Source organism: Tauraco erythrolophus, chromosome 26, assembly GCF_009769465.1.
Source record: "Tauraco erythrolophus isolate bTauEry1 chromosome 26, bTauEry1.pri, whole genome shotgun sequence".
NCBI classification, from domain to species: domain Eukaryota; kingdom Metazoa; phylum Chordata; class Aves; order Musophagiformes; family Musophagidae; genus Tauraco; species Tauraco erythrolophus.
This window is the reverse complement of record NC_141490.1, coordinates 5,799,911-5,823,545: the sequence shown is the minus strand read 5'-3', so window position 1 is coordinate 5,823,545 and position 23,635 is coordinate 5,799,911. Positions and strand designations below refer to the sequence as shown.

General features: G+C 53.2%; 1 protein-coding gene across 1 annotated transcript; it reads right to left on the bottom strand.

The window, feature by feature from the left end:
- Positions 1–7,681: 7,681 nt before the first annotated feature.
- Positions 7,682–21,831, bottom strand: ADAMTS8 (ADAM metallopeptidase with thrombospondin type 1 motif 8). The gene is made up of 9 exons (XM_086626899.1): positions 21,229–21,831; positions 13,973–14,212; positions 13,606–13,738; positions 13,078–13,245; positions 12,613–12,911; positions 11,900–12,083; positions 11,457–11,629; positions 11,188–11,363; positions 7,682–8,414 (listed from the first exon to the last, which is right to left on the bottom strand). The coding sequence occupies exons 1-9, from the start codon at positions 21,829–21,831 to the stop codon at positions 7,682–7,684; spliced, it is 2,709 nt and encodes a 902-aa protein (XP_086483025.1).
- Between the last annotated feature and the right edge of the window lie 1,804 nt (positions 21,832–23,635).

The window sequence follows — 23,635 nt, the reverse complement described above, 5'->3', positions numbered from 1 at the left end:
GGGCCAGGACCCTGCACCCCATGCATCCTCCTCCTCCAAGCATGGGGTGCTCCAGTGCATGCACCCCCAGGACTGTGCACAGCATGCATAGCCCCTCACCGAGGATGTTGCAGGCACCCCCTCGGCCCAGGACTGTGCACGGCGTGCATCCTACCCCCTCCGGAACACAGGGTGCTCCCCTAGGAACACGCACCCCATGCATCCCTGCCCTGCCCACGAGCACGGGGTGCTCAGTGCACGCATCCCCTGGTCCTAAAACGGTGCAAACCACCCTCCAGTTCGCACCAGCCCCGATCAAATTTAGAGTTAACAAGTCTCGAATTAATCCGTTCCCATAACTCGGTCCAAATCTGCGCTAACTCGGGTTAAGCACAGCTTAATTTAACATGATTAGCGCAGCCATTTCCTCCGTGGCCCGTTTTACGGTGGGTTTGGGTTTTTTTTTTGTTGTTGTCGTTGAAGTTTTTAGTTGGTTTTTTTTTTTTCTCACCCCGAGCGCTCAGTAAGTTGAAGCAGGAAACAGATTGAAAGGCCGCCGTCCAAAAATGTTAATCAGCAGTAAAAAATTTAAAACTGGCCCTTGGAAAACGCCACGCTGCTCTGTCGGCAACAACAACAAAAAAAAAAAATCAAAGAGGCCAAACTCCCTGCTCTGTCGTAAAAACCTTGGGACTGTTTTAGCTGATTCCTTGCAAAACTGGGGAGAGATCCAGAGCCCCAGCAATCTCCAGGGTTGGATTCTTTGCTGCTTAATTCTCCTTTTGCTTCCTCTTATATTGGCTTTTTATTCACGAGGTGCTGTATTGCAACCCTGGTGCACCCTTGTGATCTACTCGTGTGCAAAGCCGGAGCAAAAGAGCACGGATTTCAGCAGGCTGCATGCGTGCACGGGTTGCATCATTTGCAAGGCAGGGAAGAATCCGCTCCGTGGTCACTCCTGAATCGCAGAGGATTAATAAAGAAACTCGAGCTGCCATCCCTCACCTTCAAAATGCTGCTCTGAAAAGCCTGGAGCTGGGGGGTGTTTGGTGGTGAAACTGCTTTAGATCGAGTGATTTTAGTCAATCAACAGCTGTATCCTGCTGAAGTCTTGCTCTGAGCAGGTCACTGGCTTTGCACGGGGGGGAAGTAGGGTCCAAACTACCCAAATTCATGTCTGGAAGACAAGTAAAATTCAGCGCGGTCCGTGGTCCTCGCTGTGCTTCAGCAAAATAACAAAATCCTCCAAGACGTTTAAACCAGCAGCCTTTAAACCTGTAAAGTGTGGCCTGGGAATAATCCATCAAACTGCACGATGGAACACCACCTTGACTTTCTTTTTAAGGAATTAATTAATTACACATCAACACCCTGAGAATAAAGCACGGCCCCGGCGTCAGGCGAAGGGGATAGGGCTGCGGGTACCCAGCCGGGATGCCCAGGCTTTTCCTGGAGCAGGGATGAGCACGGGATGCTCAGCCAGTGCAAATCAACCTACGGAGATGGATTTGCCTCCGAATCAACAGTGTTTCCCCGATGGAAATCTTACACTGATTTCCCCAGAAAAATCACCGTGTCTCCAGTGATTCGAACCCAGCCAAGCTAAAAAAATAAAACAAAACCCTTTCTTTAATTTCTTCCTCTTTCTCCCTTTTCCTTACTACCTCCTGTGACAGCACACCCAGCTCCTGCTGCCGTCTCTGCGTGGCTCGTTAGGTCTCCAATTAACAGTGGGGCATTTCGGAGCGGGAAGCCGGCAGGTTTGGGGTACAGAGCGCTCGGCGCATCACGCAGAGGAGCACATGAGCCTCCCCAGCCTGACTCAGATATGAATTTCTTTCCACTCCGGCAGAAGAGGCTGTTTTATTAATAACAATTTATTAGCCCTCGATACCTGAAGAGATTCTCCAGCGATTCCCGGAGCCACGTTGTTTGCTGGAGTAAATCCGAGAGGGAGCCGTATTGATTTACGCCTGCTTGGGTTTCCTAAGCTACCGGGTCATCCTTTATTGCTGTTTGCTTTTGCTGTGGAGTTGGGAATTTCTCAGCGAAACGCCGACTCCCGGTGAGGGGATTTGCTCTTCCACACGTTTTACAACGTCGTGGTCTCAATTCACGGACACAGATGACGTAAAACCCTGAGTAATTCAGTGGTGAACATGGTCTGTGCATCTACTGAGAGCAAGCCTGCGCTTATTTATAGGGACCTATAGGGACTTTGAGAGTTCCTTGGCTGAACCAGCTGGAATTTGATAGGTATGTGTGGTGGGAAAATGAGGAGAAAGCTTTCAAAGCGTGATTTGTAGCCTCCACCTCTGGCTTTTAAATGGGATGCAAGCTGCCGGAGCCAGGGATGCTTAGCAGAGCGGTCCTGCATCACTTTTGGGGCTAGCAGCCGCTGCAAGGAAGGGGGTCCCATCTGCAGCACGATGGACGCAGCCAGAGGCTGCACCATTCCCTTAAAGCCTCCTCTGTCCATCTAATCAGAAATCCCAGTTTCCCATTCACCCAGAAGACACCCAGCTATGCCCCATCCATCACTAGGGTCCGGCCCCTTGCTTTAATCCTTGAAACTCTCCCTTGCTTACCCCATTCGAGCAATCAGAATGTGCAATTCCTGCCTGGAGGCTGGTTTCCCCTCTTTCTGCAGCCCGTGGGATACGTTTTCCTTTGCTTCAGTGGCTCTTGGAGCAGATCCCGTGCTGCTAGGAGCCTGCTTTCCTCTTCCTGGCAGGATGCATCCATTAACACTGAAAGAAAATGACACCTTCCCTGCAGAGCCTTCCTCTCCCGTCCTCAACCTCAGCACCTCTGGAGGGAAATCCTCTTTGCTTCCACCCTCGAGGACTCACTGCCTACTCCTTAACGTACCACCGCTGCGCAGGAGCCATCTTCTCTCCATCCTTCTGCCTGTTGCAGTCTCCACGGCTCTCAATTTGCTTTAGCTCAGTCCTGCTGACTCCCCTCTTTGGCAACCCCTGATATTCTCCTGGCATTGGGAGGATTGGGGGTTTATGTCCTCTCCAGACCTGGGAATGCTTTGCCTGGTCCTTGGTGAGCGCAGTCCTGGGGGTTAAAGCATCCTGGTCGATGGGAGAGGAGGATGAAGCAGGCAGTTAAAGAGAGGAGCCTGTTTTCTAAGATGCTCTGAATCACAACAGCTCCTCTGAAATGCCATCGCCCAGGAGCTCTGGGAACCAGACCGCTTGGCTTGGTTGACTGAGGATGGATTTAGCAGGTATCTGCAAGGAGAAAGAGAGATCTAGAAGAGCAGAGGAGTTGTTACGACTGGGATGGATGAGCTGAGCAGAGGATAATGGCAGAAAAGGGAGGTTATGATCCTAGGACATGTCAGGGAGGATGTTTCCACGGTAGGATTCCTGGCTGGAGCACCAGGTGCTGGTGTGACCTTGCTGGGACACTGTGGTCACTTCTGCCTGGGGACAACAAATTCAGCCCAGAGCCGAGGAGGGTGTTTTATGAGCTGAGCCTGCAGAACTTGGCTTGCACAGTTTAGTGAAATAAGGCAGAAAAGAGGGTATGACAACTATCTACAAACATGTGGGAGGGAGGTATACACCAAGGAGAGAGGAAAGCTGTTAAACTAAAAAACAGCATCAGCACGAGGACAAGGGGGAGCAACTATCCAGGAATAACTTGGGTTGGAGATCAGGAGAGCCCAGCCCTTGCAAGAACGAAGTTCAGGAACAAAAGAGCTAACCACCATATCAACACGTACCTGGTGAAGTTCCTGCACGGAGGAGCAGCCTGTGGCATCCTACACCCCCTGAAAATGCCATAGATGAGGAAATACGTGGATAAAATATAATTATCCCCAACTGGGGAGCAGCACTATTTGCAGCACAGGGTTGGGAGGGTCCAGCCATGGGTTGACCCTAATAATTTCCCCCTGATGGGACAGGAGAAACGCATTTCTGCCCGCCAGTCCCCATTGTCTCTGGGGTACCATCGTGGGTGTAGTGACAGAGAAGCTCCCAAAATGTTTATTTTCTTATCCCACTATTCTTTTTTAAAAGTTAAATTATGATGGTTGCGCTGCTATGATTAATTAAAGGCTTTTTCCTATCCGCTAATATCCCAAAGCCTTTGGCATTGTTTGAAATTCCAATTATTCAACTCAAACCCAGCTATGGCAACAAAAGGACAAAAAAGAAAGGTGGGGGAAAAGCCAGGGCAGGCTGTGCCCTAATGAGTCGAAACCCAGGACCCGGCTGTACGGGTGCCAAGGGAAGTCATCTAAAATGAATGTCACACCTGGTTATAAATAGGGTGGCATGCGTGGCTGTGCCCATTAACGCAGTGACACAGCCCGTGGTGGTGGGTTAACCCTTTCCCTTGCCCTCCCGTGGGGCGAAATATAGAATTACACAGAAAATAAACCACAGCCGCTATTCAACATCAGGTGGTGCTTTCACCATCTAGCAGCAGAGCCTGTTTGACCCAAACACAGATATCCAAATTACCTCCTAACGTGCCCGTGCTTATTCCAATGAGATAGCTCCAAAAAATCTGTGTTGCCGTATCCCAAATTTCAGCGATCCTGTGTTTCGGAGGACAGCACCACATCTAGAGAAACAGCACCGAGTTCCCAGTATCGATGGTTATTATTTAGTTAGGCAAAGGAGCCACCATCCCCTCTGGATTAGCCCTGTTTAGGCTGTATTTTCTCCTAGTAAGCAGCAGAATTACCTATATGTGTGTATATACAGAGGAGGTAAACACTCATAAGCAGTCTGAAAAGCAGAAACTTTTTTTCAGAGACTTGAAAAAGCAAAATTTCTGGGGAATTATTTTTGCTCCCTGCTTTTTGTCTGCTCTGTCATGTAGCATTTTAGCTTAGCATCTTCAAACCAAATTCACCATTTATTTAAGGCTGAGTAAGCTATGGAAAAGGGAGATTTAAGATACTGCTACTGGGATGGAGATAAAAAAAAAATATATATATGCTGAGAAAAGTGCAAATAGAGACAAACACAAAGAGGTAAGAGGCAGGAAATCCTTTATTGAAGGGGTAAAGGCAGAGTCACAAACACTTTTTTTAAAGTTAAGAACAAATACAAACAAAAGGCTAAAAACTGGAAAATTACATTCCCTCCTTCCCCCTTAGAATGCTTGCACAGCTCGGTTGGCAATGGCACCCTGACACCAGTTACACACCAAAGTGGTTAAAACCAGCAGAGACGTCCCCTCTCCGACCCCGCCGCAGGTTTCGGAGTGAGGATGTAGGAGCAGCATGTTAAAAACACAGACAGTCTTTTTTTAATTATTATTTTTTATTTTTTCCCCTCTCCTTTCCAGACAGCTACTGTACAAAACCAAACAGAAATTTATAATAAATACCTAAGACAAGAGGCTCAGTACATTGCTACAATCCTTCACTGAAGGGAAACATATATATACATATATATATCCTAATATATAACCTCTTTGACTTAAATCAGCGTAAAGGCTACGTGTTTCTATGGGAAGGTTAGGGCAGGAATCCCACTTAACATCACCCAGACCCCACACCTCAACCGAGCATCGTCACCCACAGTCCCCCATCCTCCTCCTCGCTGGAAAAGCAGCAGGATTTGCCCACAGCAGGGAGTTTTTGCATCTAGGAAGCTCCGGTTAAGTGAACATGAAAAAAAAAAAAAAAAAAACAACAAAAAAATGGAAGAGACCCTTGGCATGCACGACTCCTGTGTGATAAATACAGACGTTTTCCTTGGCACTGACTCAGGCTGAAATTTCTGACCCATCCTAAATGCTGGTTACGATGCTGGAGAGGAAACGCACGCTGGCCTTGGAGTTAAAACCCTCGCAGATTCAAAAGGGGAAAAAGAAAACAACCCTGCGAGGCTACATGACTTTAGCATCCAGCTATTTGTTAGAGCAAGAGAAGGCTTAAATTCCCGGAGATTAATTAGCAGACGCAGAACATTGCCCGAAGGTAGGTCTGAACAACAGCCCAAACAGCTCTGCATCCAAACTCTGCAGCTGGCCTTTATTTATTTGATTTTCATAAAAAATGAAAAAAAAGGAGCCAAGCCCTCGGTACCCTCAGTCCTTGCTTGGTTTTAATAGGAATCACCTACGGGAGATAAAAGCGGAATATCTCGGGTTTCCAAATAAATGGTAGGGTTTCTGGCATGGCTTTGGGGGAGCAGCTCACCCCACAGCCCCATCCCAAACCTGCCTGGCCAGCGAGAAAAGGGTCTCGCATGAGCTTAGCTCAGGCAAAAAGAGACAAGAAAAAGGATTTGCTCTGCAATTGCAAACGGGGAAGCTCAGACATCACAAATCCGAGTCCTCCTCCTCAAGCCCTTTTCCCCTTCCTACGAGAAAAAGGCTGTTCCCACTGGGAATTCAACGTTTTGCTGCCAAAAGGGGAGCCGAGGCAGGGTACGGGCATCCGCAGGGAAGCGGAAGAGGCTGGAGATACCAAGTCACTCGTCCAAACGATGGCAAAACCTTCCCAAATTCCATCCCCGCTCCCCAGGCACTGGCTGCTGCCAGCGCACAGGCGGCAATGGCTTCGAAAGGGGGAAAGTTCAGGGACTGAGCAGCCACCTGTGCCGGGGTGAGGGGTACTGGCTATTCCCCGCCGCGAAGGAAGAGCTCCAGCCTTGCCAAGACTCGGGTTTAGACTGAGAATTGCTCAAGCAAGGCTGGAGCCTGGCACCAGATCCGAGCATCTTCACGTATCCCGGGAAAGCAGAGGTGAAGAGCAGCACCGGTCACCGCAACGGGCTGGGAGAGACTCAGCAATCCTGGGCTCACCCCTGCTGCAAGCCAAATTCTCTCCAAAATTAAAGCAGAGCTGAGAAAACGAGCACACGGGGGACTGAAAGCCGAGGATGGGAGAGGAAAGGCTGGCACAGCCAAGTGTCCGCTCCAGAGGGAGGACGGAGTATCCCAACAGGCATTTCCCAGTGAAAGCACTGCAGAATTAGTAATTAATTCATCCTCAGCACAACCCTGTGAGCCAGATCAGGTGTAATCAAGCTTCGGTTTTATAGCTGGGGAAATCGAGGCATGGGGTTGCAGCTCTAGGAATAACTCTGCAGATGCTGGGTAGAGGTTTGTTGCCTCCTAGGTTGTAAATCCAGCAGAAACCACTGGGACCATCTTGCCTGTCCTCCCGCCTAACGCGTGCCAGGATCCAGCCCTCGACTCCTTCCCACTCCCAGCCAAACGAGCGAGTTATCTCCCAAGCTAAAGCCACAGCTGATAAAAAAAGCTGCTCATAGATGCCCACGCTGCTGCAGGGAGGGGATGGCAGCCCGATCCAAGCCTTTGGCACAGCGATCCTGATTTTATCACATCTTGGATGGGCAGAGCCACCCACCCCAGACCTCCTTGACCTGGAATGGGGCGATGGCAAAGCCAGGCTGGTCATTTTTTCCAGCGACAAACCCCAGCGAACCTTACAAACAGAGTCTGCGACCAGCTCTTTGGAATCACCCTACGGATCCGCTTATTTTTCCCCTTAAATTACAACTTGCCTGCGAGCAACCAGCCAGAAAGAAAGGAAGGAAGGAAGAAAAGAAGTGATTCCTCTCTGTTTTGCTGCCGTTATTCCCCTCTCTGAGGTAGACATCGATGGGGTGGGGATGAACCGGTGGAGAGTGGTTATTCGTCTGGCGAGCATCCTCGCCGGCGCGGGGCATCACCGCCGAGCCCGTCCCGGCGCGGCTCAGCACTGCCGCAGCACGCAGGCGGCGGTGGCCAACGGTGGCCCCGGCGAGCTGCATTTCTCTGGGGCGGTGATTTTACCGGTGTAATCGATGCAAGAGGCGTTGCGCGTCCGCACGCCCTCGCCGCAAGTTTGGGAGCAGGGGGACCAGGGACCCAGGCGCCAGAGCGGGCAGGGGACATCTCCGCAGGGTTTGATGTCCTCAGGCTTGAGGGCTCGGTCGCAGGTGGAGGAGGTTTGACCTTCCACGTCCCGGCAATCCACCGTTCGCCTCTGCCAGCCGGAGCCGCACGTCTTGGAGCACTCGGACCAGTCACCCAGGACCCACTGGGAGGTCAGCATCGGTCGGATGATGTTGGCCGACTTCTTCTCTTTGCCCTTTTGCTTGCTGAAAGGGATGTCCTTAGGGATGAAGAAGGTGTACTTGACTTTTGGTGGGAAGACCTCGCTGGCGATGGTCAGCAGCTGGACGGTCAAGGGCTCCGGGAGCTGCCGGAAGCTCTGCAGCCTCTCCAAGGTCGTCATGGAGCCGCTGTATTTCAAGATGGTCCCCTTAATGAGGATGTCCTGCTCCATGGCTGAGATGGCAAAGTCTCCGTTCAGCAGGTATTTGCCCTCGAGGGTCCTCAGGGCCAGATAATTGCCGTCGTGACGGACCCCTCGGTGGCTGCGCTGTTTGATGTCGATGTTGGTCGCCCCGGCGGGGATGGTGACGATGTCGTTGTAGCCGTATCTGCACGGGGCAAAGGGACACTGTTATCTTCCCTGGACTTAGTAAGAGGAAAACCATGCTGGGGGTAGCACTTGGAGAGTGGGATCATGGCTCTGAAGCCATCAAGAGCGCTCAAGAGCTGGAAATACTGCAGTCGTGCCAGTCATGCCCAGGGCAGGGGGGTTGGAACTAGATGATCTTTGAGGTCCCTTCCAACCCAAACCATTCCATGATTCTATGTGTGCTCGGCTGGAAGGTTTTGCTCAATTACATGCAAAAAAATGAGCGATGCAATCAAACAAACAGCCCCATGGTTACCAGTCTTGTTGGGAAACTCTCCTTACTCTCTTTCTTTTGAAAGAGGTGAAGTGTTTGGGACTAAAAACCTGGCTCTGCCCAGGGATGCTGTCACTGGTGATGCTGAAGGACAGCACCAGCTATAGACAGAGACAAATATAGAACAGCAGAATAGGAGAGAGTCAGGGTGCTGCTGCCATTGTACGCCTGCAGGATATATACATTGGCCACATGTTGCTGCTAAAACCAGACCAGCAGTGAAACAGTTAACCCCGCAGACATCTCATATTGTAGATGACTCGAGATTAACTCAAAAGCCTTTCCTAGAAGACAGCAAGTACTACGGCAGCAAAACCAAACCCATCCATGCGCAGGCATCTCTCCACCCTGGGCTCACCTTCGGAAGGGTCTTCCAGCCACCACCACGATGCAGAAGAGCTCCCGTTGAAGGGCGCAAAGCACATTCCCACACCACAGGGAGGATTTTCCTCCAAAGCCAGCCAGAGCCCATCCCTGGAGCACCACGGCTCGCAGGACAGCACCAGGAAAGCTTCAGTACTCCAGCCCTTGGCACCCCATGCTGTGGTAATTATTTGCCGCTATAATAAAATGCCACCCTGGCGTGACTCATGCCATAGGGCCGGCGGGATCGTTTTCCACGCATCCCCAGGGTTGATGCTGCGGTCAGTAATTAAGTTTAGAGTATTTTGGAAAAAAGCCTTTGGGTCAAACTCTGCTCTCAGTCACCCTGGCCTCCCTAACCTTCATCTTAATGGGATCTCTTCTTGGCTGTAACTACCACGTTAATCTCTCTTTAGTCAACCACAAACAATTCATAGGAGAGTGGAAGCCCCACTTCAGCTGGCTCCCTGGAAGGAAACCATTTAGGAAATCTAATTGGACTGCATGAGTCACCTCACCGCACGGAATTGGACGCGTTGGGCTTTCGTTACAATCTTTTCAACAAAAGCCTTAAATTCAGCTCTTTGGCAAAGCGACGCAGATCTTGAGCGCAGGAAGCGGCTGCCTCGATGCCCGTGTCCCAGGACTGAAATTCACCCCCCTGAGCCCAGGGAGAAGTTTTTGAACTATTTATATCCCCCATCAGCCCTCGAAATATGCGTCCGGCTCGCTGCGCGGGGGCGAGATGCACGTTGTAAACTCCTCGGGGCAGCGGATTTACTCGCGGTGGTTTACTGAGCCCACCCCCAGGGTCAGCACCAGCTATTATTTTAGGAAATAAACTCCTCCATCTGGGGTGGAGACCGGGCTGCTGTGAGGCCACTTGGCTGAGGGTGTTTGCATGGCTGCAAATCCCAGTTAAGGGCATGGAGGGGAAGCCAAGCACTCCTCCAGTCCAGCTGCTGCAAAGGTCTGCAGCCAGGTACGATGCTTCGGGTGCAGAAAGCAAACTAGCTTTACTAATAAAGTCCTAATTAACATCTTAGTTGGAGACATGGACAATGGGATTGAGCACACCCTCAGCTAGTTTGTTGATGACACCAACTATGTGGTGTGGTGGACACGCTGGAGGGAAGGGATGCCATCCAGAGGGACCTGGACAGGCTGGAGAGGTGGGCCTATAAGAACCTAATGAAGTTCAACAAGGCCAAGTGCAAGGTCCTGCACGTGGGTCGGGGCAATCCCAAGCACAAGTACAGGCTGGGTGGAGAATGGATTGAGAGCAGCCCTGAGGAGAAAGACTTGGGAGTGCTGGTGGATAAGAAGCTCAACATGAGCTGGCAACGTGCTCTGGCAGCCCAGAAAGCCAACTGTGTCCTGGGCTGCATCCAAAGCAGCGTGGGCACCAGTCAAGGGAGGGGATCCTGCCCCTCTGCTCTGCTTTCTTGAGACCACCCCCTGAAGTGCTGCGTTCAGCTCTGGGGTCCCCGACATCAGAAGGACATGGAGCTGTTGGAGCAGGTCCAGAGACAGCCAAGAAGATGATGCGAGGGCTGGAGCACCTCTGCTATGGAGACAGGCTGAGAGAGTTGGAGATGTTCAGCCTGGAGAAAAGAAGGCTCCGGGGAGACCTTCCAGCAGCCTTCCAGTACCGAAGGGGCTACAAGAAAGCTGGAGAGGGGCTTTGGACAAGGGCGTGTAGTGACAGGACATGGGGCAATGGCTTTAATTAAAAGAGGGGAGATTTTGATGAGATCTAAGGAAGAAATTTTTTAGAATCAGAGTGGTGAGGCACTGGAACAGGTTGCCCAGAGAAGTTGTGGCTGCCCCATCCCTGGCAGTGTTCAAGGCCAGGCTGGATGAGGCTTTGAGCAACCTGGTGTAGTAGAGGGTGTCCCTGCCCATGGCAGGGGGGTTGGAACTACATGATCTTGAAGGTCCCTTCCAACCCAAACCATTCTATGATTCTAATATTCCTAGCCTAGCACTTTTGCAATAAAAAAAAAAGAAAAGAAGAAAGGAGAACGAGACGGGTAGCTGGTTTTTCTGGTTTTTCTCCCCCCAGCCCATCTCTGCAGACCCCTTCTCCCCTTACTTGGATCGGTTGAGCGAGCCAGATATTTTCCTGCAAGTCGAACCATTGCCACCGCACACCCCGCACTTGTCCAGCTTCTTGGAGGACCCGACTATGTGATCACAGCCAGCCTTGATGCACTGGCCGTGGACGCAGATGGAGAGGGTCTCCGGTCCACACAGCGTCCCATCGATCACCTAGGAAAGGGGAGATGCAGAGGAGCAATTAGGGCGTTTGATCTGAAACGGGGTAAAAGGGGTGATCATCATCATCATCACCAGGTATCTTACTTTGGCCTCAAAGACTTTGAATTCATTCCCTCCTTTGGCTCGGCAAAAGAGCTTGCACCGGTCTCGGGGTGACACTCCCGCGTACTTGGGAACCCACTCCAGGCGATTCCCTTCCAGATCCGTAAAGTTATAGCTGTTGTACTTCTCGCACTGCTGCTCCCGAAAGCTTTTCCCTGGAAAGAAAGGTGAAACGTGACCCAAAAGCCACGGAAAGCAGGCAGGAATCGCCGTCCTTCTCTGCCATCGTGGAGATGCAGGAGCGAGCTGAGGATAGGAGGGATGCCACACACTTCCCACCCAGCTGGAGGGCATCACAACCCCCGGCAGAAGGCTATCACCTCCAAAAAAATAGGAATATTCAAGGGAGAGCGGAGCGATCCCTGGCAACAGGTCCTGGAGAAACGGGGAACGGAGGTGAGACGGATTTGCGGAGCTGGGCTTACCATCCGGCGGGCACTCTTCGGTGTGGCAGGACTGGTACTTGGCACGCTGCCCCTCGCAGTACCCGCCGCCGTGCCGGGGCTGGGGGCTGTCGCAGTGGCGGTAGGAGAACTGGACGCCGCCGCCGCAGGTCCGGGAGCAGGAGCCCCAGGGGCTCCACGGGCCCCAGCCACCATCCACCGCCGGCTGCAAGAGGCCACGAGGAGCCGTTAGGTCCATCCCTGAGCCCATCCGGCCCCGGCTGCTCGCTCCCAGGGCGAGCAAAAAGTCTGAAGCAGAGCTAAAAGTCTCCCTGTGTCTCCAGCTGGGACCCTGATCCAGCAAAGCACTTAAGCACATCCTTCGTACGGAGTTATTACTGACTTCCACCAGCCCCTTCGTGTGCTTCAAGTTAAGCTTGGGTTTAAGTACTTTGCTGACTGACTCCGAAATCGCTGCTAATTCCCACAGCAGGGCAAAAAGCCACGATGGAATTGCAGGACTGCAGCTGCTTGCTCTGGATCAGACCAGCCCATGCTTCAGCAAAAGGCAAGGCAGTGTTTATCTATGAGCTGGGCTTGCTGGTCATAAAGATTAATTAAAGGTGCTGTTGATATCCAGAAAAAGAACCAGGCAAATCCAAAGCTAGTCCAGGAGATGGAAGACCAGGGTCAAAGGTTTGGGAATCCCAAAGGACAGAGCCCCAGCCTGTTGGTCCCCAATCCCCCGCCATTACCTGGAGCTTCAGGGTGTCCTGCGGGACGCAGCGGCCGTCCCAACACAGCCCTCCAGCTTTGCAGGGGGTGCCGTCGGCCCAGGGCAAGCTGCCATTCTTGGTGTGGCACAGGGGCTCCCCGCTGCTGGTCCTGCACCAGAGCTGGGCACAGATGTCCTCCTCCGTGGTGTTGGGGCAGTGCTGGAAGTCCTTGCCAAAGATCTGCTGGCATTGCTGGTCCAGGCTGTACAGGGCTCCTCGGCCGGGCAGCTCGGCGGGCAGGGAGAGGGGGTCGGCCGGGGCATCGAGCAAGCAGTCGCCTGGGCAAGGCACAAAGGCTTGATGCCACAGGTTGCACCAAGCAGGGCACCCCAAACCTCTGTCTGCGCTCCGATTTGAACCCCCTTCATCCCCCGCATCCCTCCAGGCATTAAAGAGCCTGAACAATGAAGGAAAAGGCTTCCTGGAATGATGAAGGCTCCTTACCGTGCCCTCCGTCCAGGAACTCGGTGAGGTACATGGCGCTGCAAGGAGACCAAGGTTGGGTCTTGTTCAAGTGGATGAAAAGAGGGGCCATCATATGGTGCTTGCCGAGGGGTCCGAAGAGCCGCTCGCAGGTCTTGGAGTCGTCATGGGGCATGCTAAGCACGTGGCCTGGGCAGCAGAGAGCACGGGTGAGCTGCAGCCTCCCGGCCCCTGCTCTGCTGTAGGTGCCACGTGGGCAGTTGGCAGCATCTACCAGTTATCCAGCAGCCCCTGCTGCTGCAAAAGCTCATCACATCAGGCAAAGGCACCAATTTACACCAACTCAAGGACTTCTAAGCACATTCACTGGTGCAAACCAGCTTCTGACGGTGCCAGAAGCTCCTCGGTGCTGCCCAAGGCTTGGCAGGTGGTACCCAGCCAGGGGATGCGGGTGCTGGGCTGCGCTACATCCCCTCCCGGCAGCGGGACTGGCCGTGCCAGGCCAAAAAAGCAGATCCCCCCCCCACCCCTCGGGAAGGGATGCGTTACCCAGTTCGTGAGCCAGGGTGTAGGCTGCCTGCAGACCCTCGTCCTCGATCACCGAGCAGCTTTTGTTGCGGTCGCACATGGTGCCGATATCCGCCACTCCCAGCGTGTCGCAGCTCTGGTGTCCGCAGAAGTCCTGTTTGCGAGGGGCGGGGTGGGGGGTAAGGCAGCAGGTGAAGGGGTCCCACGTTTGGCAGCCCCAACATCTCCAAGCAGAGCTGGGCAACCCACCGGTGGGTCTGCACCCCAAATACTCCCCCAGTTGCTTTGCTGCAAGCTCCATTCTTTGCACGGTGGGGTGGGGGATCCCTCCTCTCCCTCCCAGGACACCTCGACCCCCTTCCTCTCCTCCCCAAGGGACCCTCCAGACCTGTCTCGTCAGCAGGATGGCAGTGTCGTAGTGCTCCGGGTGCCGGTCGCTCGGCGGGTTGAACCTTTGCTGCCAGCTACAGAAGTTCCGCAGGGTGAGCCCCCCGTTGTCAGACACCTCCGGCCCCGCCGCCGCCTCGTCCACCACCAGCACCTTCACCACCACCAGATTGATGGAGTTCTTCAGGCTGGGGTGCTTGTAGATGCGAGCTGCCATGGACATCAGGGTCAGGATGTGGTTCTGTGGGGTAAAAAGAGGGTCGGGCAAAGCCCGGGTGAAACCTTTGCCATGCTGAAACCTTCGCCATAGGGCTCTTATTTTTTTTTTTTATTAGGAAAGGAGGAATCAACCTCATTTCTGAAGCCCACCACAACCAGACGGACTCAGGCAGCCACCTGGGTTGATGGATTAAGTGCTGCCTTTTCCGTACGTGATGCTTTACACCCTGTGCCAGCGGGAAGGACGGGCAGGGCAGGTCATGCCCACCCCTGCAAGCCCTTCTCCACCTGCCATGAATGCTTTGCACCCAGAAACCTGCTCTCGCATATTCCCAAAGCATTAACCCTGCCCTCGCCGCCCCGGGGCAGGAAGTGCCTCATGCACAACATCTCACTGATGCAAACTCGTCCTCGAACGGCTGTAAAACTCCTGCCAGCGCCGGTTGGCACGGCTTGAACCCAACGTCCTCGGTGACAAACCAAAGCACTTGGACGGCCGAGTCTTCGTCTGGCAGCATCCCCTGCTCGGGCGACTGGGATGACCAGAGATTACTTAATATGTCAAACGCGCCAGCGATGTTTAGGCTGATGTAAACATCTTATCGGAGCATCGAAATTCCTCTTCTGCTTGGCACCCGCTCGCAGCCCCGGAGTCAGGAGGAAAAAATGCAGTTATTACACAATGTAGTGTTGGGAAAGAGAAAGTGGCTTCTCTCCTCCCCAGACGAGTGACACCCCGCGGTCTCGCTTCGGTGCCACTACCTAATTAAACTGGAAAGACTTGGTGGAAGCCCTCTCCCTCACCCAAAATCCATATTTCCTGAGTGGGAACACCCATCCATCCATCTCGATGCTGCCGGGACAGCGATATGCCCAAAATGCCATTTTCTTAGGAAACAAGGGAGATATTTAGGGGGACGCCCCCCCTCTCCTAACAGCGGACGGCGTATTTGCTCCACCGAGAGCTGCTTGCCCAGGGTGGTTGTGGTTATTTTAAATTATTCTGCCACATTTTATCCCGTCGCTGGCAGTTCCACGTAAACAGATGTTTTGCTTCAGCGAGACATATCCCAAAGTCCTCGCCGGCTCATTATCCAAGGGCAGGCCCCAGCAAGGATGATGGGAGCGCTGAATAGACTGGTTTATTTAGACTGGCCAGATCTCCGCGACATGACTCACATCCCAGCCCGAAACATGCAACAAATGTCACGGAGAAGTCACAGCCGAGGCAAGAAACCCAGGCGAGATCCCCAGGAGTGGTTGCTCCAGGGGACCGGGGGAATTGTTTACCCCATGGGGAAAGTCCATTGAAAACCTTCCTAAAAATATCACAAAGCCTTCCTAAAGTTACACACGGGAAGACCTAGAAGGACGCTCTACACTGGAGCTGCGTGTCATGGGATCATCCGTCATTTCCAAGCGAGCAAATCCTGCCCCATCCTTCTCTAACCCATTACAGGTTTCTCTCCATCCTGGCAGTTTTCACCTGGGAGTTCTCAGTCCCTACGGCAAATCCCCCAGGTCACCAACCCTCACGTCCTCAGGGTTCCATCCAGCCAAGAACCTCTTTCAGCAGCAGGAACGAAGGGACTCGGAAAACATCCATCTGCCTTCCCTTCTTCTGGAAAGGGAAGGTGGAAAGCAAACCGAACAAATAGCTATTTAGTACAGATTAAAAGGTCAAATTCACTTGTTCCACCATCTGGTGTCTATTTATACCCATCCCTGGACCATGCGGGAATTGGTTGGGTTTGGGATGGACCTTGACTACTCCGGGGAGAGCAGCAATCCACCTGCACCGCCTTGGCTTGGCCAAGGGTTTGGAGCTGGGGCCAAAAGCAAATTATGGGATCCCCAGAGCTCAGGAGAGGCTGACCGAGTGCTTTTGGCCAACAACCGGCTGCGGACGAGTTGAATCCCTCTTGTCCCATCCTGCTCGTGCCTTTACAAACAGGCTCTGGCTTGATAAGCCACCCAGGAGGGAACACCACATTCTCCAGGGTTTCCTTCCCAGCATCCATGCTGAGGCTGTGGGTATCAGGATCAGATGCAAGGGAGCCATGGGGTTGGGTTTGGGGAGCGCAGAGGCACAAATGGATTTAGGAGCTGGTGCTCCTTGGAGCGCTTCCCTGCCATTTGCACCAACATCCCAGGAGATCGTGCCAGGATTTCTGTCCAAGTGGTAAATACGTCTGGAAAATCAACCCCTTACCCACTATGCGGGGAGAGGACACCAGCCCAAGCCCAAAAGGATTGCAAGAAGCCCATGCAGGGCTTGTATGGCCAGGCACTGCTTACCTTCTCCTTCATGGGAACTGTTTGGAAGCTGAAGCCTGCAGAAATCCCCAAACTGTTTTGTTTTGTGGTTTGATTTTTTTTTTTAATTATTATTACTTTAGGGGGCAGAAACTGCTCTTACACAGACACTAACTATTATTGTGGTATGCACATAATGATCTAATCCCGCTGGATCCACCCAGCACGGAAGGATGGCAGGGAGTACCATACAACACCGCAGCACCACTGGCCTCCCAGCTCATGGAAATTAATGCTGTTTGTTTATTATAGTGTTATTTTTGGACTTTCCCCCCCCCCCCCCCCTCCTTTCTCCCTAGAAGCCAGCATGGGGGGAGGAAAAAAAAAAATAAAAAAGAAACTGAGAATTCTGGAGCGCAGACAGATGGAAGGAAGAAAACACAGGGTCAGATGCAAGGGCTGCCCAGCTTTTAAAAAACAACTGGTAAAAACACATCCCAGCCTGTCTCTCTCCCCCAAAGCCATGTTAGCATGCTGGCTTCCCCCAGCTCGGCTACCTGCAGCGGCTGGTGGCCACCCTGCCAGCCTCCTCCCACGGTCTGAAGCCCAGGCCAAGAATTTCCTTGGAAAAATGTGAGGGGCAGCCAAGGGAAATAGGGGGCAAGCTGGAGGTGAGGGGGACACCGTGCCAGCTTGCCGGTGTGCCCAGCTGCACCTCCTGCCTTCCCAGCTCCCTGCCCCATCCCTTTTTGGTTTGCCACATTTTTTTTCCCCTCCTTTCTCTTTCCCTCTTTGCTGGGTACTTGGGGCTGACCGGCAAAAGAAGCAATTACCCCTTTTCAGGGCAGGGGAAACTGAGGCACACGCAGGCATGGATGAGCACGAAGAGAAATCCCATCCCTAGAGCATCCCAGGGCTGCAGCGTTGCTGTTTGCAGCTCCTGGGCTGTTTTGGTGGGAGCTGGCTCCCTTCACGCTGTGCATTTCATACCAAAGCCCTCGATAATCGGCCATCGCCGCGCCAGGGACGGGGCTGAAACATGGCAGCTGTTTAACATCACGGGGTGACGCGAGGAAGCCAGTGCATCGGCATGGGGAATATTTAGGGAGGCTGCCCGGGTCCTCTGAGCCTTTGCACGGGAGTGGACACAGGCTCAGGGTCACACCCAGGGGGACAAATCCCAGAGGAAAAGCAGCAGCGATGCTGGCAGATGGCAGCATCGGCACAGGTCCGCCTTTGCTTTGCAAAGATCTGCTTTAATCCCACCCGGGGTGTTCTTTGGGATCAGCTCGGGAAGGACCAGCTCCTTTTGTCAAGGGATTAAGTGAACTCACCCGCTCAAGCTGCAAAAGATCCTAAAGTGAGCCTAGGAGCCGGACACAACAGGACCTGAGGCTCCAGACTGGCTTTGGCTTTAGCTCCATGGTCACTTTGATGGTCCATCCCAGTGTCGGAGAGCCAGCAGCGGGACACCAGCAGTGCCCTGTGCCGCACACTCCAGCACCCGTCTGCTTTTACAGGGAAGGGATTGCAACAGCACTCCTAAAACCTCATAAATCTGCCTGGAAAACTCCACAGAAGTCAGGTGAGGAATCCCAGCTGGATCCAATTTTGCCCTGGTCCTTGATCCTCACCAGTCAGGGATTGCAGATTCCTCACTTGGAAGAGCAAGAGGGAGAGAAAAGGGGATCGTAGCCATCACATTTGCAGATGAAAGCTTGGGAATGTGTTTCATCCGGACCCGAGAGACTGGAGAAATCCCACCACAGGAATCCCATTCTGCTGCCAACTGGCTGGGGACGCTGCGGGTGGTTTTTGGAACTGCCTGTTGCTGTAGGTGTCTGGGCAAACATCCCCTGAGACCCGCAGAGCATCTCGGCAAGTGCAGCCCGCGCTGCAGGTGCTCAGCCCAAACCCCCTTTCTTCTGCACATCAGAGGGATGAGCCCCTGCACCATCTCCTGCCTCAGTTTCCCATACTCAAAACTCCCATTTAATTGTGTTAGTGATGCTCACTGTTGGTTTTTCCCGCCCCCCCCCCCAAGCATTTTGAGTCCCTTGCAGGAAAAACGCAAAGGATGACTTATACATCCAGCCTGTGGCTTCATCCCCATCCTTATATAAGGGGGCTCTTCCTAGTCACTGAGGGTCTCATCCTGCCAGCTCCTCACAGGTGTTATTGCTCAGCACCATCCTGCTGCAATCTCCTGCAATCAAGCCAAGAGAACCCTTAAAACCCCCAGATTTCAGGTCTGGTTCTGCTCCCACTTCATAATTTCCTCCTGGTCCCTTCCAGCCTATGCCATTCTATGATTAATAGTAATGAAGCTATAATTAAGCTCTTGTTGTCTAAATTAGGTTAACAGCTGAGCTGTAATGGCTCAGATTGATTAGAAATAAATCATCAATAGCATTTTCCTAGTAACAGCATAACATCCATTATAACTTGCAATGCTTCAACACGTCTTATGGTGACTATCTTCTACTCGAGCTGTTACAGCTTGTGCAAGAAAATCACTGGGAATACAAACAATGCTTGTGACCTTTAATAAATATTTGGTAATTAAAATGTGGTTACAGGAAGAAAAGTCACTATATAAATATGAATTCTTCTGACTCAAGGTTTCTGCTCCCTGGGCATCTCCTAGTCAGCTCTCTAGGATCTCACTAGCATGAGCAAGCCATCGTTTTCATTTTTGGCCCCAAAAATGTAGGTATTTAGGGACAAGTGAGATGGCTATTTGGTCTCCTGCATTAGCAGCCACTGTGCTTCTCCCTGCATTTTTCTTGCTGAGAACAAAAGACACAGAAACTCAGCAGGTGACTTGTTTTTTTTAACTGCTACATGAAAGCAGGATGAAGTTTTCTCCTAAACACTTCAATACCCTATTGCTCTGTTCATCCAAAACAAGATCTTTAACGGTTTTCTTTCCCACCAAGAAATATCCTGAGGTGATGCGAAGATACTGCTCTTGGGGACAAAGAAGAGATGATGGTAAAATGGGAGCCAAGCAGACTGGAAACACACTGGTAATGAAGGAGGGAGCTGTCATGGACGTACCAGGCAGCATCACCCCTCTCCCAGGGCCATACCAGCCCAACCAGGGCAGGGTACCAGCCTTTCAGCCCCTTAGTTGTGTCTACATGCAGCTCAGCAGCCTTTTCCCTTTGAGAGCTGCCGTGGCACAGATTTACTCGTGTTATTTTTTTTTTTTTCCCCTCAACTCAAGCTGGGCATTATCAGGATTTTTCCCCCCAAAACATATCACCTTATTTGTAGCAGGAAGCAGACTCTCGGGTGTTCCTTTAAAACCATCAGGTGCCCACCTGTCTGCGTGAGATGCAATAAACTACTTTTCCTGTCCTCTTGGGGAAGCTTCACATTACTGGGAGAGTCATTTCCACCACCGTTTATATGCCTGTTGCTTAAAAATTCAAGTTATTCCATTGCAAATTCTGGTTTTGACTGCTGTGAGCTCTGGGGTGGGGGGATTGTCTCCACATGCAGCACCTATCACTCCTTCATCCTCTATCTGTTCCTGCCAGCCTGACTTGGTGGCAAAACCCCGAGTGATGCTGAGCAGCAGAAATCAGATGGAACCCCAAGGTTTAGCATTTCTGAGTTCAAACACTGCTTCATAGGAGCGGGGAAGCTGGATGAAGCCCCCAGGGGAAGGACAAAGCAGGCAGAAACAGCAAATCCAGCTTGGTTTCAGCTGCCTGACTGCTCCTCACTGAGCTCCACCTTCAAGCACTCCTCCAACAGCCCCGTACCCAACCAACCCACGGCAGAAGATGACCAACTTCAGCACACAGTTATCCCTCACAAAGACCCAAGTGCATTTCAGACCGTGCAAACCTGAATTTGGACCCGAGGACCCAAATTCTCTGGCTTTGTGAGAGACATGAAAAATAACCTGGTGCTGATGAAAGCAGCTGGTCAACAGCCCTGGAGATGGATGTGGGGGGACGAGAAGCCATGATCTCAGCTACCGGGGTCTCCACAAAGCCTGGCTATGGACAGGGTCTCCACAGCTGGAGCATGTTTAAGGACAGGAGAACGTTTCTGGCAGTGGTGGCTGGGGGGAAAGGGTTGCTGGTGCATCTGCTCGGCTAACAGGTGGCTCAGGAGCAGGACTGTGCATTACTCAGCCCCTGGTTTATTTACTATTTGGCCCAAGCTCCTGTCCGGAAGGGAGTTAAGCCCATCACTTTGCAGCACAGCTCTTTCCCTGGAGCAAGAAAGGCATTAACTCTCTCTGTCCCTCATCTACGGGGACACCGGGCAGACGGGACATCACATCTGCACTCACAGGCTCAACAGGATGGATGCTGGGTCTGGGAAAGGGTCCCCAAACATTGGCTGAACCCCATAGATCAATCCCTGCAGCCTTTGCCCCAAAGATTGAGGGCTCCTGCACAGCAAGGAAAGGTGGGGACAGAGCCAAGGCCCCCCACTCTGTCCCCAGCTCTCCACCCCCTCACCCCAGGTGGTCCCTGGCATCTCCGGGGCTGCTTGTCCCTGCGGGGGCCAGGCGGGCAGGGAGGGTTCCGGCAGTGGACCCCAGTGGGCTGAGGTCGCAGCAGGGTTGTGGGGGGGACAGGGAGATGCAGGGGAGGATGGAGGAGCCGAAGAGACATGTGGGGGGGACAGAAGGGGAGAGGGAGATGCAGGAGCAGGGGAGGACGGAGGATGAAGGAACCGAAGAGACAGAGGGATGGAGGGGACAGAGGGATGGAGGATGAAGAGGCAGCGGGGTCGGAGGGCACCGCCAGCCCTTACCTCCACGTCCTCCCCGTAGAAGCGCACCATGGAGGCATCGGCCACCAGCAGCGTCTCCACGTACCGCGCCTGCGAGACGAAGCGCTTGGCCCGGCGGAGCGGCTCCCCGGGGCCGGCGGCGGCGGCGGGCCGGGCTCCCGGCGGGGCGGCGCGGCGCCGGAGGCGGTGCAGGCGTCTCCAGGGCGGGCCGGGCCAGGGCCGCCCGAGCGGCTGGAGCTCGTAAGCCGCTCCGTCGAGGAGAAAAGCGGCGCGGAAGCCGCCTCCGCCGCAGCGGCTGAGCACGGCGGGGGCGTCGGGGCTGCCCTCGACGGTCCCCGAATAGAAGCACCCCCGGCGCGGCGGGCTCCGTCCCGGCGCCCTCCGACCCCCCAAGCGCTGGAAGCGGAGGCGGGGGGCCAGGAAAGCGGCGTCGGGCCGGAGGCGGAGGACGACGGCGCGGCCGAAGGCGGCCAAGCGCAGGGCCAGCTGCCCCGACGGTGCGGGCAGGCGGGCGGGCAGCAGCGGCGGCGGCGGCTCCCGGGGGGGCGGTGGCAGTGCCCAGGCGTGGCACAGCAGCAGCAGGTGGAGCGGAGCCCGGCCCCCCAGCAGCGCCCGCCGCCCCATCGCCCGGCCCTGCCGCCCCGCCGGGCTGTCGGTGGCTCCCCCGCAGCCTCCGCGCCGGCTGCGGAGCCCGCTGTATTTATACTTTCTCCCCCCGGCTTTGACATAAGAGGTTTATTTTTGATCTCTCGCTGTTCCCCACTCCCCTCCCCTGCCAGCCAGAGCCTGGGGGAGGAGGAGAAGTGAAACAGAAAAAAAAAAAAAAAAGGGAGAAAAAAAAAAGAAGCAGCAGAGGGAAAAAAAAAAAAAAAACCACGAGGGAAAAAAAAAAAAAACCCACAACACAACCCACTTTTGGATGCGATTTGAGGCCAATCAGGCGCCGGGAGCCCCGCCTGCCTCCAAGTGTCAACTCCAGCCTGTTACTCTCCCAGCATTAACCCCTTCAGCCCAGCTTCTGCCCGCCCGCCTGATCCTGCCCAGGCGGGCACCAAAGGGCTCGGGGAGGTGGTCCTGGGGGTCGGCACCCCGATCCCCCCCGCCGCTTCCCCACCATGGGACAAGTTACCGCAGGGAGCTGATTCTTCTCTCGTTTTCCCCCAGTATCCCTTCCCTGCTGGAAAGCTCCATGCCTCTGCCAGCTGGAGAGCATCTCATTTCAGCCCGCCAGGCAGAAGGTGCCTCGGGAGGTTTTGCCTCGCGGTTCCCATGTCCCTCGCTTAGCCGGGGACAGAGAGGGCTCTGGGCCCCAGGGAAAGCTCCAAAGGTGACACGTACAAGGAGGTTTCCATGCCCTGAACGAACAGCTGGGTCCACGTGAGCTTTCCTCCAGCTGGAATAAGGCAAGGAGCTAAATCAGACTAGTGGAAAATACCTATGAGAATAAAACAATGCAGCCAGCTCCTCCTGTCGCACTTTTTTTTTAATGATGAGTTGGGGGGTGTTGTGCGACTTCATTTAAAACTCAAATCTCTCCCTTCCACGTTAAGGTTTTCTCCCCATCCGCATTCCCCTGTGGTGAGTGAAAATCCTACGGGAGTATAAAAGTCTGAGGCTGTAAAACCAGGTAGCCACTGTCACATACTCGGCGGTGGCAAACACCAGGAGATGGGCAGAAACACGCTGTCCCTGGCTGGGAACCCTCTCAGCACCAGGGAACAACCAGCTGTAATGGAGAAAGGGAAAATAATCCTGAGATATTACTCCTTCTTTCCTCTTTAGCCCTCCTTTCCCATTAGTTCACGAGATTCCTGGCTTCCGGAGCACCCTTTGTGCAGCAATGAGATATCCCGGGATGTCCTGGCCACAGTCTGGACATGGTTGGTCCTATCCTGCTCCTTTTCCTGATTTTCTAAACATTTTACAGGGAGCAGCACACACTCAGGACCAGGCTTGTGCTCCTTTAACCTTCCTGTGGATACAAATCCAAGGACCAGCTCCTCTACATCGCAGGCTTTCATTTTTTTTTTCCCCACTCCCTTAGACTAAGCTTAAAAAGATCTGAAAGGGTAAAGCACCTCCGGATTCCTGGGAAACCAGAGTCCAGCCATGGCTGAGCAACGGGGTGCAGGGTTAAATGCTGCTCTCCCTTTATGTGAGGATGTATTTACATCTGCCTCTCTATTATTATCTCCACTTAAAAGCCACATCCCTACCTATATAGTAAACACACAGCCCTGGCTCCAAATAGCAGCGCTGCCCCAGGGCCACGGCTCTGATTACTGCTTTTTAAATTGTTGGGTTTTTTTTTTTAGGAGGGGAGGAAATAATAATTAAAAAAAAATAATAAGAAGCAATCTCAGGCACGGTGTAGTTCGGCCTGGGACATCTCTCCAGGGCTGCGTATCGAATATGTTCCCTGGACACC

Coding starts and splice junctions, on each gene's coding strand:
- ADAMTS8 (XM_086626899.1), bottom strand. CDS start 21,831: ATGGGGCGGCGGGCGCTGCTGGGGGGCCGGGCTCCGCTCCACCTGCTG. Junction 13,246..13,605: donor CACCCTGGCTCACGAACTGG/GTAACGCATCCC, acceptor TCTGCTGCCCAG/GCCACGTGCTTAGCATGCCC. Junction 8,415..11,187: donor GGCTCGCTCAACCGATCCAA/GTAAGGGGAGAA, acceptor TGCCCCGTGCAG/ATACGGCTACAACGACATCG.